At 52.4% G+C, this 18,242-nt stretch overlaps 1 protein-coding gene across 1 annotated transcript in view; it reads left to right on the forward strand.

Moving 5' to 3' along the window:
- The first annotated feature begins 654 nt into the window (after nt 1-654).
- The window catches only part of RAB11FIP4 (RAB11 family interacting protein 4), a 108,688-nt gene continuing 91,100 nt past the window's right edge, over nt 655-18,242 (forward strand). Inside the window, exon 1 of the mRNA XM_065910212.1 lies at nt 655-813. Within this exon, the coding sequence (XP_065766284.1) occupies nt 655-813 (159 nt within the window). The remainder of the gene's footprint in view (nt 814-18,242) is intronic.

The following is an 18,242-nucleotide window of genomic DNA, read 5'->3' on the forward strand; positions in this document are numbered from 1 at the left end:
GAATCCTGACCTGGCCCCCCGCAGGCTTGAGTGGCCTAGGCTAAGTAGTTCAACCTGAGTCTCAGCTTCCTCTGCGATGAGTGGAACAAGTCCAGGGCGCTAATATAGGAACCCCCTAGGACAGACTGAGCGCTCAGCACCGCCGGCGCCCACAAAGGGCGCCGTGAGCGGGGAGGGGTTGGCGTCTGCTGGGGGGCTGAGGTGGGGGAGAGGCGGCTGGACCCCAGCGCGGGTGGTCCGGGGGCGGCTCGGGCTTCCTCGCAGACGCCTCCAAGCAGAGGCGGGGCCTTGGGGCCGCCCTGGGTTTCCGGGCGCGGGTCGCACACCCACCCTCCCGCTCTCTAGGGGACGGGACAAGCTCGGAGCCGCCCAGGGACCCCGAGCCTGGGGGCGGCGGTGGCGAGGCCGCGCGGGCGGCCGCCCTCGGAGGCGCGCGGCTCCTTTTGTCTGCAGCCTCCCGCTCCCCCGCCCGCCCCGAGCCGCGGGGCTGCGGCGCCGCTGCTGACACGGCTCGGCCGCCGCCGCCACCGGGCGGAGGCTGCGCGTCGCAGCGCCGGGCGGAGGGCGCGCGGCGATGGCGGCGGCGGCGGCGGCGGCGGCCGCGGCGCGGGGCGGGCGGGCGCGGGGCTCGGGCTAGCTGCGGGGCCGGCCCGGATGGCGGGCGGCGCGGGCTGGGCGGGCGCACCCGCGGCTCTGCTGCGCTCGGTGCGCCGCCTGCGCGAGGTGTTCGAGGTGTGCGGCCGCGACCCCGACGGCTTCCTGCGCGTGGAGCGCGTCGCGGCGCTCGGACTGCGCTTTGGCCAAGGCGAGGAGGTAAGGGCCCCGCGGCGGGGGCGTCCGCGACCCAGCACCCCCACCCCAGGCTTCCTCGCCCTTTCACCTGCCCGCTCCTAGTCCCCGGCGGCGGCGGCGGCTGCAGCCCGGAGGGATCCCGCCGGACCTGAGGACTTCGAGCCCCGGGGCTTCCCCGCCCTGTCGGACCCTCGCTTTCCACCCTCGCTTTCCACCATTCGCGCGGGTGCTGCGAGTGTCACGCATCACGCCCCGGGGGGTGGGGGCTTCTCTGCCCACCTTGCTTACCCCGGGCCCTGAGGGTCCCTCTAACCATTCTGCAGCCTACTCGGTGGAAGGGGCGAGGGGAACCGTCAGATCCTAGCTCCGGGACCCCCTCCCCTGCCTACCCTGCGGAGACCGCGATGCAGAGGTCCGTGTGCAGGAATCCCAGGCCGGGGGCCGGGGGTGGGGGCGGGATGGGGTAGGGGGGAGGCAAGCGCCCCACTGGGCCTGGCCGAGGGGAGCAGAGGACAACTAGGGGCGCTCTACCGCCTCGCCTCCTTGACTGCACCCAGCCGGCCTGGAATCTAGCGGGAGGGGTCTGCCTTCGGCCTTTCTGGTTTCTCAGCCTAGCGCCTGGTGACCACCCCCGCTCCCCGCACCCTGCGGGCTCCGAGGGGCAGGCCTGGCTGGCAGCTGGCTGTGGCGGCTGCGACAAGCCTGCCACAGCCAAGCTGGGGGACAGCAGCTAAGCAGTGTCTGCAACGGCAGGGGGCGGGGGGCGCGCGGATTTTGGGGAAAGCAGGAACAGTGTTAGCAGGGCTGCAATCCGAGGGTGGGTGCTGCCAGTGGGGTGGGCAGAGACCAGTGCCCTCTCATGCCATGGAGCAGAGGTGGCCATGTGTGTGTGGTGGGGGCACCCTCCTGGCAGGAGAGCATCCCACACTCCTGCTGCTGCCCACTCTGAAATGGTCAGGGCATGAAGCCTTGAGTAGTGACTTTCCAAGGCCACCTGAGGCCTCTGGCTCTACATCGGCACTCCCTGGCCTTCTGTTCCGGGAACAGCTGGGGCCTAGCATTCCAGAACATGGGAGGAACCGGGCCTGGCTGGGTTGGATCCATGCCTCCCTGTCACCTGGCAAAGGGAAAGATGATAGATAATCGTCTTTTTGTGGCCTCTGGGCTGGGGCCGGGGCCTGGAGTCCCTGGGAGCAGTAGGTGGAAGAGGATGAGGCAGGTGTCAAGTCCGAGAACTCAGGTACCACGTGTGGGAGAGGCCCACTGCTGTCCACCTTTGGAGCCCAGGCTCTCCCTCTGCCAGAATCTGCTCAGGCCGCTTCCCTGCATACCCCCTGATCCTTCTTCCCAAAGGCTGATCTGACCCCTCCCATCCTTTGAGGTAGGCTGAGCAGACCCCAAGCGTGGGGGGAGGAAGCTGCTGGCCCTGGCTGCAACTGGAGTCCCAGAGCTGTGGTCTCAGTGGTGGGAAGAGCTTCCCAGCAGGCTCTGGCAGGAGGCCACAAGGGTTCTGGGTGAGCCCCTCACCAGCCTCCCTTCTCCTGGAGCTGAACAGCTCCTCTTCTTTGCGCGACTGCCTCTTAACACTCAGGAGCCACACCTGCTTGTCACTTCGTCATCGTGGTTCTGCACGGGGACTCGTGGATCTCGCTTCTATGTGGCCGTCTTTAAATATTTGAAAGCAGCACTTCTGTCCCCTTCCCCCTCTCCCCCAGGCCAAGTACCCCCTATTCTTGAAGCCCCAGGCCATTTCCATAGGACCTGGCAGGGGCCAAACCTCTGGCTTCCAGCCCTGAAGCCACCATCAACAGTGTGACACTTTTCCTAGTAATAACATGGAGGGGCTGGACCAGGAGACCCCCGGGACTGTTCCAGCCCCAACGCATCACACGTAGCAGGTGGCTTGGAGCAAGGCTGTCTTTTGAGTGGTGCCCTCAAGTTAAGTTTCTGGCCACTGAAATCCCTTCTTTTTAAGCAACCCGTGCCAAGCCAGGATGCCCCTTCATCCTGGAGGAGGATCAGTGATTTTCTTTTAAATGTATTTGTTTATTTAGGGTCTTGGTTGTGCTGGGTCTTAGTTGTGGCATGCGGATCTTTGATTTTGCTTGTGGTACGCAAGTTCTTTATTTGTGGCATGTGGGATCTGGTTCCCTGAGCAGGGATCGAACCTGTATCTCCTGCATTGGGAACGCGGAGCCCTGATTTTTCTTTTAAAAACATAATTTTCTATCATTACAGAATCAGTTTATATGCACTGTGGGAACAGAAATATGGACAAGCAAAAACCAAAGTGCCATGTCCCCATCCCCCAGGTAGCCCCACTGTGACACCTCTCTCACATCCTTCCAGAGCTGTTTCTATGCTTATATGTAAATTTTCTCCATAAAATGAGGTCATGCTGTGCATACTGTCTTGTAACCTGATTTTTTCCCAGTAAATGATCAGCACTTTTCTGCTCCAATAAATTCTCATCTTAATTGTTATGCATACCTTATTCAAATTTCCCTATTTGGCCCCAAAAGACCAATCTGTGCTGTTTTGTTCAAACCACTTTCCTCACCAGACCCATGCACTGCATCCAGTTGTTCTGACCTCTTGGTCTTTCTTACTTTAATGCAGTTCTTTTTTTTTTTTTTTTTTGAATTTGAATAATCCTGACTTGTTGAAGAGATCAGGCCTGTTGTCTGTGTCAGTAATTTCTTGGATCTAAACCTGTAACTTGGACCTTGTTCCTGTTGAATTTCATCTTGTTCATTTCATCCTGTTGTAACAGACAATAGAGAGAATTTATTGAGGAGGCCAAAAAGTTCATTTGGCTTTTTCCACGTGATGTTACAGAAGAACCCGAATGAACTTTTTGCCTACCCAATACAATCCTACATTTGTCACTCAGATGCTGTGCTGCCTACTGGTTGGAGAAGTGGGTGCTTTATGTCTCAATCTCCCAGGCTGGTTGTAAACCCAGGCAGGACCACGGACAGAGCCTTGTAGGGGTGGTTCTGCTCACGTGGTGTTAAGAACTGAGATCCACAGAATTACGGCTTTCAGCCCTGCCCTCTGCACACCAAATTCACACGTGCACACCTGTTTTGCACTACAAAAATAGGAATGTCATTTCCCCTTCGAAATGCTATGTTTTCTGACAGTTTCTATCTCATTTGTTTAAAAATCACATAGAAACCTTGATTTCCCAAATCCCCAGTGCCGTAGAGTGGATTACTATTGTTCATTAGAGATGGAGTTCAGTAAATTTATCAGAGCTGATTATCCATATTTTATCAGCTACACCCAGAAATACCAGGGACACCAGAATCAAATGCTTAGCAAAAGTATGCTAAGTTGCAGAGTATAAAACAGATATCCATGAGGCCATATTGATATCAATAAGTGATTTAATAAATGAATAAACAAATACTAGGAGAGTCTCCTGTGCAGAAATTAAAATATTGTATGTAGATAATTCTCCATCAATGAGGTGGAGCATAATCCCCCACCCTTATAAGTGTCACATATGCATAATGACACCCTCTAAAGAGCACAGTGTGGAAAGAGGGGAAAAGGCCAACTCTTCAGTGGAGAATCCCGACACACGCTGCCTCAGCTGGGTCACCAAGGTCAACATCAGCCGTGATAAGTCATGTAGATATTAGTAGTATGTATCCTTCATACAGTGTGATGGGAGAGGAAATTCACCCCTGCAATCTCCCTCCCAAACCCCTCACCCTGGTCTAGTCATGAGGAAATGTCACACAAACCTCAATGGAGAGACATTATTCTACATAGCACCTGCTTAGTCCTGCTCACATCTGTCTAGTTCATCAAAACCAAAGGAGGTCTGAGAAACTGTCGTAGCCAAGCAGAATCTAAGGAGACACGACAACTGAATATAATGTGGTGTCCTGGATGGGGCCCTGGAACAAGAAGTTTGAGTAAAAACTTTACTTAATAATGATGTTATACATAATATCAGGTTGGCCTCTGATAGTCCCCTAATGTATTGACTTGGGACTCATAGTAGAAAAGAGAAGAAATTTTGATGGAAACATGAGTCATATGTGAGATATATAACTTGACATTTCTCAGAATGTAAGGATAGGGGCAGCGGGGAGGGGACCCAATACTGCCCCAGCCCTGGAAGTCTGTACCAAGTAGGAGTGTGACCTCTATGATGAGGATGAGAAAGGATGGCCCAGTGCCCTGAACTCCTGTTGACTTCTCATATCTTGCTTTTGTTTCTAACCTCCCTAGGTCTTTGTTTTCTCATCCATAAAATGGGAGTGATAACAAGCCCCATTCCATAGCATTATCGTGGGGCTTGAACACGTTAGTACACCTAAAGCGTTCAGTGTCTGCATGGAATAGGCCCGCTGTCAGAATTGCTGCTATTCTTATTTTTTTGTAAACACTTGCTAGCATCTTTGAGAGGCTGTTCTAGGCTGAAAGGCTCTTGGGGGATTGAGGTCCAGATCTATGAACAGTCCAGATCCTTGTCCAGCTCTGAGCTTCTGGCTCTGAGCTGCACCTGTAAACGGAGGTATCTCAGGTCACATTCAGGTGCTCCCCCATATAACTTGGTGCAGGCAGGAACACCCATGTTCATGGGTCCATTGGTGTGGGGTTGGGAGGGGGTTCTACCCAGCTCTGGTGGGAGTATGCGTGTGTTGGGGGCTGGGGAGTGTTGAGGGCAGGTGCTCCTTTGCCTCCTGCTGCAGTGGCCCCCAGTGGTCATCCCCACCCCAGGGCCCGGAGCAGTCCCACCAGGTTGAGCACAGAAGGGGAGGCTGACAGCTGGCTGGGGTTGATAGTTAGAGGTGGATGAACCCGATCTGGAGTGGAATGGAAGGCAAAATGCCCATTGGCCTGGAAACAGTGAATGTCATGCCTGGATGAACCGCTGTCCTCAACATGATTGGGTGAATGCTCTGAAATTTTTATAGGGTAGTCTTAATGGAAATACCTTTCACATTTGGTGGTTGTCAATACATGTGTCCAGGATTTAAAAAAAATTTTTTTTCATTAATATCTTGCATACCTATTATATGCCAGAACTCCTCCAGGCACCAGGACTCAGGAGTGACCTGGAATTTACATGGGGGAGGGGCTGGAAAGGAAACTGGCAAAGGAATGGCAATTACTGTCTGGTGGAGTCAGGTACTAGGAAGAATCAGAAAGTACTGAGACAAGAAGATTTTTGCCCTTAGAATGACCATGGACAGCCTCTTCTCTCATAGACGGACATTTAGATGGAGCCTGGAATGAAGTGGGGGTTGTGCCTTGTAGAGATCTGGAGAAAGCTGATCCAGGCAGAGGCAGGAGGGGTCCCGGGGGTTAGAGGCACAGCAAGAGGAGTGAAGGGAAGGGGCAGGGCTGGGCAGGGTGACCTGTGGGGAGGCTGTCCCTCCATCCACATGAGACTTGCTGGAGGCGTGGAGCTAGGGCAAAGCAGCAGAGATGCACTTGCAATTGAATAATAGAGCCCATTGGAAGTGGGTGTGAGAGGAGAGAATTTGGAGAATTCGGAGGTGGCCATTTCATGGATGAGAAAGACTGAGGCAGGAGGCAGGTTGGGCAAGGAGTCAGGAGTTCCAAGCTGGCCTGTGAAACCCGCGATGCACCTGGCGTCCCAGTGGGCTCAGATCTGAGTTTGGATGGTGGCGGCAGCCCAGCGCCTGCCCCCCCCCACCCCAACTGGACTTAGCTGGTTTTACAATTTGATCTCTCACTTTCCACAGAGGCCGTTGGGTCTGGCTAGGTCTTTCTGAAAGAAGTGAAAGCCCAGGTTATTTAAAAGGTGCTTATTATGATGGACAGACCTCAGTTTCCATCTCTGTAAAATGGGAGTCAGAAGTCCTCTTTTGGGCCTGTTTTGAGGAAAGGAGATGATATATAAAGGCCAAGCGCGGCAACTGTTGGCACGGGCTCTCTCACCCACCTGCTCCGTGAGCCGTGTTGGCGCCCCTGCTGCTCTCAGCCTCTGGAAGGCATCTCTGGCCCCTTTTTAACATCTGGTACTTTTCCGGGTTTGGCCTCCTTTGTGCAAGGGCCAGAGTTGCTCCTGCAGCCACTGGTGACCCTGTGGACAGAGTGGGGTGAGGGAAGGGTGGGTGCTGATGGCCTCCATACTTCTTATTCCCTTTCATCCCCACCATAGCCCTGAGGATCGGAGAGGTGGAATAAGTTGCCCAGGGTCCCGCAGTTGTTGGTGGAGCTGGGATATGAACCCAGGTCTGTCTGATTCTAAAACTGCCTCCTTAGCTGCCTGCCACGGGGAGTTCCAGGTTCAAGTGCCAGGGGATGGGAAAATGATCAGATCTGAGTTTCACAAATTTGACATCAAATCTTCCAATCCGAGAGCTCCTCAGGCTTTCTAAATCTGGGATGGTCTGGGTTCCAGACGCAGAGCAGTGCCAGGCAGGGTCTATAAGTAGGTTTGTAATCCACAGGGCGGGCGAGCACTGCATGTAGGTGGGACTGCGGGCAATGTGCCACCCAGAAGATGCTAGGGAAGGCGGCAGGGACCAGCAGGAGCTGAGGTTTCAGAGCAGAGCAGACTGCCTGCAGCCTCACCCTGAATTATGCATCACCACCACTTCCTGTGCAAACGGTGATTAAAGAGCCCCGGGAGGCCAGTATTTCTCTGGCTGCTCCGGTTTCCTGCCTGGCGCCCTTCCGAGATCCTCTGCAGTCCCGGGCGGGGGTGTGGCAAGGGCAGGGCCCGGACATCAATCTGGACACCCCGCTAGCACCCAGTCCATGTTCCCCAGGTCTGAGCGGGGGCTGTGAAACGCCCTTCCCAGCCATGGAAGGCCCGTGACCCCTCTTGCTCTCCAGCCACTCCACCTCTTCCTGGCGTCTCAGTTCAGAACAGACTGGCTTTTAGCGTTCTCCCCGTGCCATAGAGAAGTGTTTGGGAGCCCAGCCCTGGCATCAGGCGCACCTGGTTTGAGACCCAGCTCTGCTGCTTTCTAGCTGCATGACCCTGAGAGGTTACTTAACCTCTGTGCCTCAGTCTGCTTATCTGTAAAGTGGGATAACGTTACTGTTGTTCAGTTGCTGAGTTGTGTCTGACTCTTTCCAACCCCATGGACTGTAGCCCACCAGGCTCCTCTGTCCTTGGGATTTCCCCAGGCGAGAATGCTGGAGTAGGCTGCCATTTCCTCCTCCAGAAGATCTTCCCCACCCAGGGATCAAACCCATGTCACTTAGTTCTCCTGTTAATGTGACTGTTACTGCCGCTAACTCTAGGTTTTCTGGATGGGCTGTTTCCATTCTTTTAGAGATCTTTTTGAGAACCTGGTCTGTGTCAAGTTTGATGTTGTCAAACTGAACTTGGGTCCACTTGCCCCCTTGCAGTAAATCTCCTGACACCCAGGCTATGTTGAAAGAAATTGCAGTGTTTGTTGAAGGCGCCAAGCAAGGAATCAAGGCAGCTAGTGCTCAAAAGGCCTCAACTCCCCACTGGCTTTCAGGGGGAGATTTTTAAAGACGGGGTCAGGGAGGGCGTTGCACGCACAGTGCGTGATCAGCTCATGAACACTCTTCTGATTGGTTGGTGGTGAGGTAATCAGCAGTCAACATCATCGATTTTCTGGTTCCACCTGGTCTGGGGTCTACGTGCTTGTGGTCAGCAGGTATTTATCTTCTTCCGCTTGGTGGAGGTTTCAGTATCTGCAGAACAGGTCAGGGATGTGGCTCAGAATGTTATCTGAAGCCTTTGAGGAAGAACTAAAGGTCCTTGATTTCGCTTAACGGCTAAACTGTTATTGTCTTGCTTGACTTGTTTTCCTTTGTTTCTGCCTTTTCTCACTTCTCTGGCAGATATGGTCTTTGGAACTCAAGGAAAACCTCAGAGGCTAAAAGTTTTCTACAGACAAGAGGCAGGTGAGGACATGGGGGATGATTGGTCCTGGGAAGGCCCCATAGGGTCCTGCTCAGTTATAATGCAGAAGGACACACAGGTGGCGAGGTTAGGACTCCTACCCTGAGGAAGGGAGCTTCTGCGGGGGACCAAGGCTCTAAGAGAGATATCTCGGTTACCAGCTGCGAGAAGGGCAGGGCTGGTGGCCTCTTCAGGTGTACCTGGGGCGTGAAGACAGTAGACATGCTCTGCCTGGAGATGGGAAAGGCTTCCCCGAGGTGATGCTGGGCCTGAGTCTTTTATTTCCTTTCAAAGATTTCTTTCTTTATTTATGGCTATTCTGGGTCTTCTCTAGCTGTGACAAGCGGGAGCTGCTCTTCACTGCGGTGTGCGGGCTTCCCATCGAGGCGGCTTCGCTTGTTGCAGACACAGGCTCTAGGTGTGCGGGCTTTAGTAGTTGCAGCTCACAGGCTCTGGAGCGTTGCCTCAGTAACTGTGACGCAAGGGCTCAGTGGTCGCTTGGCGTGTGGGATCTTCCCGGATCTGGGATTGAACCTGTGTCCTCTGCATTGGTAGGAGGATTCTTTACTACTGAGCCAGCAGGGAAGCCCCTGGACTTGAGTCTTGAACAGGGTCCCCCAGAGTGGAAGGGAAGGATGGCTGAAGGATAACTTGTCAGGAGAGGGTGAGTGAGAGAGGGGAGGGGCTGACCAGGCAGGTGAGGACAGGGTGGATTTTATCCCGAAGGAGGAAGCAAAGGGTGAGCCGGCTCTGTTGTGTTTCAGACAAGCCCATCTGGAAGTCAGGTGAAAGTCACTCAGTCATGTCCGACTCTTTGCGACGCCATGGACTGTACAGTCCATGGAATTCTCCAGACCAGAATACTGGAGTGGGTAGCCTTTCCATTCTCCAGGGGATCTTCCCAACCCAAGGATCGAACCCAGGTCTCCCGTGTTGCAGGCGGATTCTTTACCAGCTGAGCCGCCAGGGAAGCCTGGAAGTCGGGTGGGGTGGGGGAAAAGAGACCGAGTCGGGAGGCCTGTGTGCCTCCCGTTCAGGGACATGGAGAGGGGCATTCGGGCTGATGGAGCGAAGGGGAAGGCCAGAGGGCAGCTGCTGGGCCGTTTGTAGGCCCTCACAGCACAGAGCTGGGACAAACGGGACAGCGCATCTTTTCATGGGTAAGAGTCCTGTGTGACCGCGCCTAGGTGAGTGGGTGAGGGGGTCTGAGCTCAAGTGCAGGTAATACCGGTTGGAGGATGCTCACACACATGAGCAGCTCCTGGGGCTCATAGCCCTGCCTTTACTGTCAGGATTTCCCACAAGGGCAGCTGCTCTTTATTTTAAAGACAGAAAAGTTGCAAATATTGTTGTCGATTTATAAACAACTCTAGAGGACAAGGAAGTTAGCGCTCAACTGTGTTTCTAGATCTCAGGTCCACATCCTGTCCTTAGCAGTCACCCACGTGCATTTGTGAGCCGTTCTGGCTCATGCAACATCCACCTGATGATATTTGCTGTGTCTGAGTCCCAGACAGAGCCACGTCACCTCTCTGCTTAAACCTGGGCCAGGATTGAGCACCCCTGGTCACTACTAATATCCCCACTGTGTTCCACCCAGGGGGAACCTGGCTGGCTGGTCAACCCCTCAACCCCTGACACTACAGCAGCTTTTTCCAGGCCCAGCCCCTGAGGTGATGTGAGCAGGGTGGAGGCCAAAAGGTGCAGTGATCCCAGGGAGTGGAGGTGGGGGTGAAGAGGGAGGGGTCCTGGGCACCCCCGAGCCTGCAGGGCGTGCTGGATTGGACCTCCCTCAGTACCACTGTCCCAGCCTGGGTGGGCCCTTCCCAGCAGTTGGCAGCAGTTGGCTGCCAGCCAGAGGATTGGCCTGTGGTATAGACTTCTAAAACCCCAACTCTGAGTGGGCATGACCAGGGGACGCCTGCTCCCTTGTGGATGGAATCGAAAGCCTGTTTGCCCACTCAACTGGCCACAGCCATTTGAACTTCTGGCCATACTTCCTGGGGCCATGGATGGTCTTTGTTTCTCTCTGTGTCTGTCCCCTCCCCTTTCCCTTTGCTACCTCCTGATTGACTGAATATCAGCCCCTCTCTGAGGCGTGAGGGTCCCCATCAACACTGAGTATTAGTTCAGATTTGTTTTCCAGCTTAATGAGTGTATAATAGGATTTCAAACTCGTTTAAATTTTCATTTTTAATTGCTAATGCGACCTTGCATTTTTTTCCATGTTACTGTTTATTCTTGGTATTTCCTTCTGCATAAACTGTTATGTCCATCTCTTTTGAGCACTTATCAAGAGGAATTTTTATTTTGATCTTTATATTTTTAAATCAGTTCTTTGTATTTTTAATATCATTTATCTTTTTTTCCTTATTCTGTTGCTTTTTCATGTTCATTTCATTCTGTTTCCTGCATTTGAATATTTCTGTTTTCAGTTATATCATATCTTCCTTATTTCTAATTATATTTATCACTTTTTAGTTGTTAGGCACTTATTTTCCATCTCTAGCAAGAATACATAAGCTATCTTGTTTATAACCCCCAATTTATGAGAATATTTGACTTTTACTCATTTGGAATTTATCATGAGGCTCATCTAACATTTGGTTCTATTAATAGTTTGAATTTATTTCTAAACTAGAACTGAATTGCATTGTTTCTTCTTTCTATTTCTTTTCCTCTTGCTTTGTTTTGAAAATGTTCAAACACAGTTGAAGGAATGGTCCGATAAACATACTCTTCATCTAGATTCACTTGCTTTCTGTCACATTTGCTTTTTCTTTATTTATTTTGTCACTGATAATCTGTCATCTCTCTCCTTTCATGTTGCTTTGCAGAAGCATTTTAAATAAGCAATGACGTCTTGACATTTTCCCCATAAACACTTCAGAATGTAGGGACGAGGACAGTCTCCTGTCTAAACAAGAGCCACCATCACACCTAGGACTTAATGTTATATCAAATTTTCCCAGTTGTCCTCAAAATGTCGTGCCTAGCTCCCTTTTGTTTTGATTTAGGATCCTCAAGGATCACATACAGCATCTGGTTTGTCCTATGCCCATTTCATCTCCCTGAAGTCAGTACTATCTCTGATTTTCTTTGCTCCTATAACCAGCATTGATGTTTTCTGCCAGGTTCAAGGCCAGTTGTCCTATGGGCTCTGCCATAGCCTGGATACATCTGATTGTTTCCTTGCACTTTTGGCAAGAAGAGTTGATGGCGTGTGCTCCTCAGAGCAGCACATGAGGGGTCACATGATGTCGGTTTGTCCCATTAACTGGTGATGCTGAGTTTGACCAGTTGGGTGAGGCTGCATCTGCTTGATCTCTTCTGTATAATGGTGCTTTTCTCCTTTATAATTAATAAGTAATTTGTGGGATGATACCTTAGACAGTGTAAATATTTGGTTCTCTCATAACTTTTCACACAGTGGTTTTAGCATTCTTGTTTTAGAGCTTATTTGTTTTTTATTTTTGGTTGCACTGGGTCTCTGTTGCTGTCTGGGCTTGCCCTAGTTGCGGACAGCGGGGGGCTCCTCTCTGGGTGACGTCCCAGGGCTCCTCAGCGCTGTGGCTTCTCTTGTTGCAGAGCACAGGCTCTGGGGCACAGTCGTGGTGCTCAGGCTTAGTTGCTCTGTGGCAGGTGGGATCTTTCTGGACCAGGGATTGGACCGGTGTCCCTTGCATTGGCAGGCGGATTCTTGTCCACTCTATCACCAAGGAAGTCTGATTTTAACATTCCTTGATGCTCCTGGCCCACATAAATTACACTGGTAGCTGCAAAATGGTGGTTTTTCTGTCATTCCTTCTAGATATAGAGGTTGTTCTATAAAAAAGATCTTTCCTTCACTCCCTTTCCTGAGTGTAGCTATGGACTGATGGATGCTTTTCTTTCCCATGTATTATAATCTGTTACCATTGTTATTCTTTTTGATGCTCAAAGATTTTTTTTGTCTTGTTTTTAATGCAGCATTGTAAAATTTTGGTCATTATTACTTGGTATATTTTAAAATTGAGAAAAGTCAACCATCGTTACCTTTTTAAAAAAAAAGAGCTCTCTGATTCTTCACCATTTATGGATTTTTTAAGTATATAAACACATTTTCAATTTCTTTAATTGGTATTGCATTAAGCTTATTAATTTAAAGAATATCACCATCTTTATTATATGCTTAGTTCTCCCAGTAGTGGCAAAATATTAACATTAAAAATAAATGTCTTAGAATTAGGCTAAATGAGTGTTTAATATTTAATGTGCTTGGTTACTACTGAGAATGAGATAATTTTTTCCAGTGATTTTTTTTTTTTACTAGCTGCATGTCACAAGTATATAGGAATGCAGTTGAGGAACTCAGTTATTACTTATAGTACTTTTTCTGGTTGATTTCTTGGTATTTTTCTAGGTAAGCAATCATGTCATCTTCCAAAAGTAATGATTTCATTATGTCTTCTTTTCTTGTTTTTATGAGTGTAATGACTTTTCCTTCTGAGATGGGACCCACACCCATTTCTAAAACTATTTGGTTTTATTATTATTATTGTTATTATTATTGGTCTGACCTTGCAGCATGTGGGATCTTAGTTCTCAAGTCAGGAATCGAACCCAAGCCCCCTGCAGTGGAAGCGTGGAGTCTTAACCACTGAACCACCAGGGAAGTCCCTAAAACTAGCTGATTGTATATCAACTATATTAACTATATTTCAATAAATTTTTTTTAAAAGGACAATTGTATAATGTAAAAAAAATAAAACTAGTTGGAACCTGCCTGGGCCCTGGAGACATGCCCCTGAGGAGGGCTCGGGAGAGGCTGAGTTGTAAGTTAAGAACAGGCTGGGGTGGGTGCCTGAGCTGCAGCTGCTCTGGGTGGTCTCACGACAGTGGCCCAGAGGCAGTGCCGCTGAGACTGCTGTTGCTCCAGGAGCGTGTCTAATGCAGAGGGAAGGGGCTAGCAAGAGGTGGTCAGGTGTCTAGGCCGGGGACCAGCAGAGGATGCCAGCCTCCAAAGGCAGGGAAACGAGACGGAAGCAGCGCACCAGTGGGATGGACAGTTTGAAACTTGCTGGGCACAGATGACCACAGAGCTGGTGCTGGGAGCCAGACCTGGCTGGTGGGCTGAGGGGGGTGTCCCTTGTCCTCTGCTCTGGTCTTGAACTAGTTGGTGGAGCCACTCGGTATAAGGGTTGGTAGGGGTGGAGAAGCAGAAACCCAGCATCCTTTTCTTGTTATCCTTTTCAAATGGAGTGGCTGTTACTCAGTACCGTTGAGTGTAACATTGGTACCTGGGTTTAGGTTTATCATCTTTAGCACGTTACTGAAGACCAAAGACCACCTTCTCTCTGTCCCATTTTTTTCCCCTTTGGCTGTGGCCACACAGCTTGTGGGATCATAGTTCCCTGACCAGGAGTTAAAACCTGGACCACGGCAGTGAAAGCACTGAGTCCTAACCTCTGGGATGCCAGGGAGCGTTCCATTCTTCTTCCATGAGAGTATAATTCAAGATGGTAAATTGTACCACGTGTCTTCCCAACATCTTTTCAGTGTTTTAATGATGTTTGCTATTTTCCCAATCAGGGCAAAGAATTACGCCTGGAAGCGGGGGAATCTGTGATGGGCCAGGAATGGGGAGGGGTAGTTCCCCAAAGGCAAGTAAGGCGCACCTGCCAGGTGAGGGTCAACCTGGCATTGGACCAGGTGAAACCGCAGGTGTGTGGGTCCACCCCACCGTGCAGCCTGCCCGGTAGGGTCGGGAGGCTGTGTGGGAGGTGGTGTTGCTTTCTGTGGTTCTCTTGGGAGACAGAATGTGAGAGCTCCTTCAAAATTCCCAGGAGAAGTGACGGTTGTGGCAGAGAGGATGTGGGGGTAGGAACATCCTAGACGCGGCAGCCCCTTCTGCCCATTTCTGGCCCCTGGGGGTCAGGACTCCAGGAGGGCCAGCCAGCTTCCTTTCTAGAAGATGCTTAGTTCTGAAAGGTCTCTGGGAGATCCCACTGGACATCTCCTCTCTGCAGAGGTGCAGTCAGTACTGGGCACTGCACCCCAGGAGCTGCCTGGCAGTGGGGGCTGGACGAGTGGGCCAGGGTACCTTCTGTCTCTAGGTACCGCCGTGCGTCACCCACCTCCGTCACCCATCATTTTGCTGTGGAAATAGCCCCTTTAACATCCTGCACAGAGAGAAACTCTGACGGTGGCAGCACCCAAAGCAGGGGGTTGGAAGAGCCCTAAGTTTGAAGAATCTTGGCCCTGTAAAAAGAGGGCATCCTGTCAAGCAAGTTTGGAAAATCACCTACTTGCCCCTCGCAGCAGTTCTGTTAAAAATTCTGACTTGCGCCCAGGATGTCTCCAAGTTGTTGATCTCAGAATCCTTTTTTCATGGTACTCCTTGACATACCCTAAGCAATGCCCTCCTGGTGAGCTTGGGCATGGGTTCAGTCTCCCTGGGTTCTGTTTGCTTGCTTAGCGAAACTGGGGCCCTCGCCCCCATCCTGCGCACCTCACGGGGGCGGTGATGGGAGGGGCTGGGCCGTGTTAGTCCCTGCTGTGCCCATTGGCCCGAGAGGCAGCCGGACACAGTGACCAGACCGTGGTCGAGCCTCTTGGTGTCTCCAGCCCCTAACCGGGCCTGGTCGTCAAAGTGTGGGGTAAACAGCCACGAATCCCATGGAAATAGACGGGATCCTGGAAGTGGCGCCCTCGGGCTCCAGGCACACGTGGGTTTCAGGTCCCCCTGCCGGGGCCGCAGGCTGTGCAGCTCTGCTGAGATCCTTGTGTTTTCTTCAAGGGAGAGACCCATGTAGGCAACACATCGCCCTTGCCCTGTGGCTACCACAGGCATCTGCCTGACCCCCACCAGGCAACAGAGAGGGCACTTGGTTCACGTGGGGCACTTAGGCTGATGGGGCGTCAGCAGCATACACCCACATGGTATTTATTTTTAATTCATGTATTTTTAATTGAAGGATAAGCGCTTTACCTTACTGTGTCGGTTTCTGCCATACATCACCATGAATCAGCCATAGGTGTACCTATGCATGGTGTTTATTTTTTGCCAAGTTCTCCAATCCATAATCTCTGTGGGTCCCCACAGGAACAGAATGAGGTGGGGTCTGCCAGCTCCATCTCACAGGCCAGAACCCCAAGGCTTAGCGAGGTCAGGGTTCGTCCGGGTGAGTGAGCGACACGGCTGCGTTTCTCCTCGGCCTGATTCAGAAATTCCACAGTGAGGCTCTCGGGACTCACGGTCTTTCTCATTTGCCACCTTCTGTTGTGCTGACAGCAACAACACGGAAATTTCTGGCTGAAGCCCCCTGTTTTGTTATTTCAAGTAGCTAAACCTCGATTCACTAGAAGATAATGAATGAGATGTTTCCTGGTAGCCCCATTTTCTGGGTAACAGAGGGCTGGCAGGAAGGCATTTCTTTTTGACTTGAATTGTCTGTGCGGGGTTGAGGGGTACAGCCTGGGGCTGAGTTGGGGTGATTGGACCCAGGAACTGGGTCAGTACTGGAGGGTGGGGGTAGGATGGATGGGAAAGGTGTGTGGTGGGGGAATCAGGGAACCACAGCCTGGGGGGAACGCTGGAGTGGCACAGGGTTCTCAGCTCCCCTGGGCCAGCACGCCCCTTTGATGAGCGACCATTCCCATTAAACAAATAAATGGAATGGACCTAAAACCAACCAAAGCCATAGAGGGAACTGCACCTTTCAGACTATTCTGAGGATCAAAGATACCAACCGAGGGCCTAACGCCAAGGTCAGAACCAGTGGACACAACCTACACCCTCCCGGGCTCTTTGAGCCGATGCCCAACCCTCCCCAAACAGTGTCCCGGGACAAGTTCCTCTCCGCTTACCCCTTAAAGGGCGAGTTCCCTCCTGCCCCACCGGCCAGGAAACCTCCCCCGGGGCGGGATAGCCTTGGCCTCACCACCCACCTGTGTGAGGATTAGCCCACCTGTCCTCAGGCCCACCCCTGGTCTTCCTCCCGGCTGGCACCCTAGAGTCCCAAGTGGCACACAGACTGGCCTCGCTCTTGGACCCCTCCCTCCCAATCCTGGAAGGATCCTGAGAAGCCATCTAAAACCTCACTTCCTGAGAGGTCACCTGGAACCTCACCAGTCCGAGTGTCCATGGTATCAGCATCTCCCAGGAGCTGGTCAGAGATGTGGACTCTTAAGCCTGGCCCCAAGCCTTCCTGATCACAACCTGCATTTAAACAAGACGCAGGTGGGTCATAGCACCCTGAAGTCCCAGGCCCGGAGAGGGTACCTCCTGCATCTTTTCCATCCCACAAGAGGGCAGGTCTGTGTTTCCATCTCTTCTCCGCACACGGCTGGTACTGGCCCTGCCCATGGCGGGCACAGGCCGACTGAGGGAGGGCACCCATGGGGGCCTCTGCCCAGACCCGCGAGCCTCTCTGAGTCCTGGTCTCTGAAGCCCTCAAGGCATACATCACCCTTTGTGCGGGTGGCCACCCCCGTCCCTCATCCCAGACACGTTCCCTACATCTGCCACCATGGAGAGGAGTCAGGGTGCCTTCCCCTTTGTGCGGGTGGCCACCCCCGTCCCTCATCCCAGACACGTTCCCTACATCTGCCACCATGGAGAGGAGTCAGGGCTGCCCCGCCACCCTTGGAGACAGGTCAGTGTCACTAGTTAGAAATGGAGGGGACTCTCTTCTCGGCGTCCATTGGGCTTGGCAGGGAGACCTGTGGCTGAGTGCCCTGGGATCTGGATTTGTGGTCAGGGTAAGACCCTGGAGAGTCATCCCCAGCCGCTGAAGTCCTCCCAGTGCGCCTCAGGCTCCTCACCCCAAACTCCTCCTCCTTCTCGGGATCCTCTCAGGGACTGTCCCCATCATCCACCCAGAGCCCTGAGACGGGGCCTGCAAGTCTGCGCAACTCCTCCCTGCCCAAATCCAGCAAGTCCGGCCTCTGGCCTTTAAGCTCTTCCCTCTAGGCCTCTCTCTCCTTCCCCCACACAGCCCTGGTCTGCAGGCCTCCCATCTCCCTCCAGGCTGCCCTGTGAACTCTGGGCTCCTTCCCAAACCACAAAAATGCTTCGATGGCCCTCTCCTAAAGGGGAGAGTCTGATGGGTCCCAGCCCTGTTCCCCTCCCCCACTCATTGTCCTCCTGCTCTCCAGCCACACAGGGCAGCTGATGGTTCCCCAAGTCCTTCAGGCCCATCCTTGGCCCTGGCTGCCTTCTTCCTCCTCCCTGCCTTTGCTCACGCTGTTCCCCCATCACCATCCCCCCATCCAGCTGTGTGTTCAACTCTGCCGTCTTTTAGGGTCCAGCATAACTACCACCCCCTCCACGCCCTCTGTTTCCTCTTGGCTCCCACTGCTGAAGATCTAGGTAGTATAATAGCATTATAGGCTTCCCTGTTGGCTCAGATGGTAAAGAATCCATAGGCAGGAGACCTGGGTTCGACCCCTGGGTCGGGAAGATTCCCCTGGAAGAGGGCATGGCAACCCACTTCAGTACTCTTGCCTGGAGAATCCCATGGACAGAGGAGCCTGGTGGGCTAGAGTCCATGGAGTCTCAGAGTCGGACACGACTGAGTGACTAAGCACA

Source organism: Muntiacus reevesi, chromosome 18, assembly GCF_963930625.1.
Source record: "Muntiacus reevesi chromosome 18, mMunRee1.1, whole genome shotgun sequence".
NCBI classification, from domain to species: Eukaryota; Metazoa; Chordata; class Mammalia; order Artiodactyla; family Cervidae; genus Muntiacus; species Muntiacus reevesi.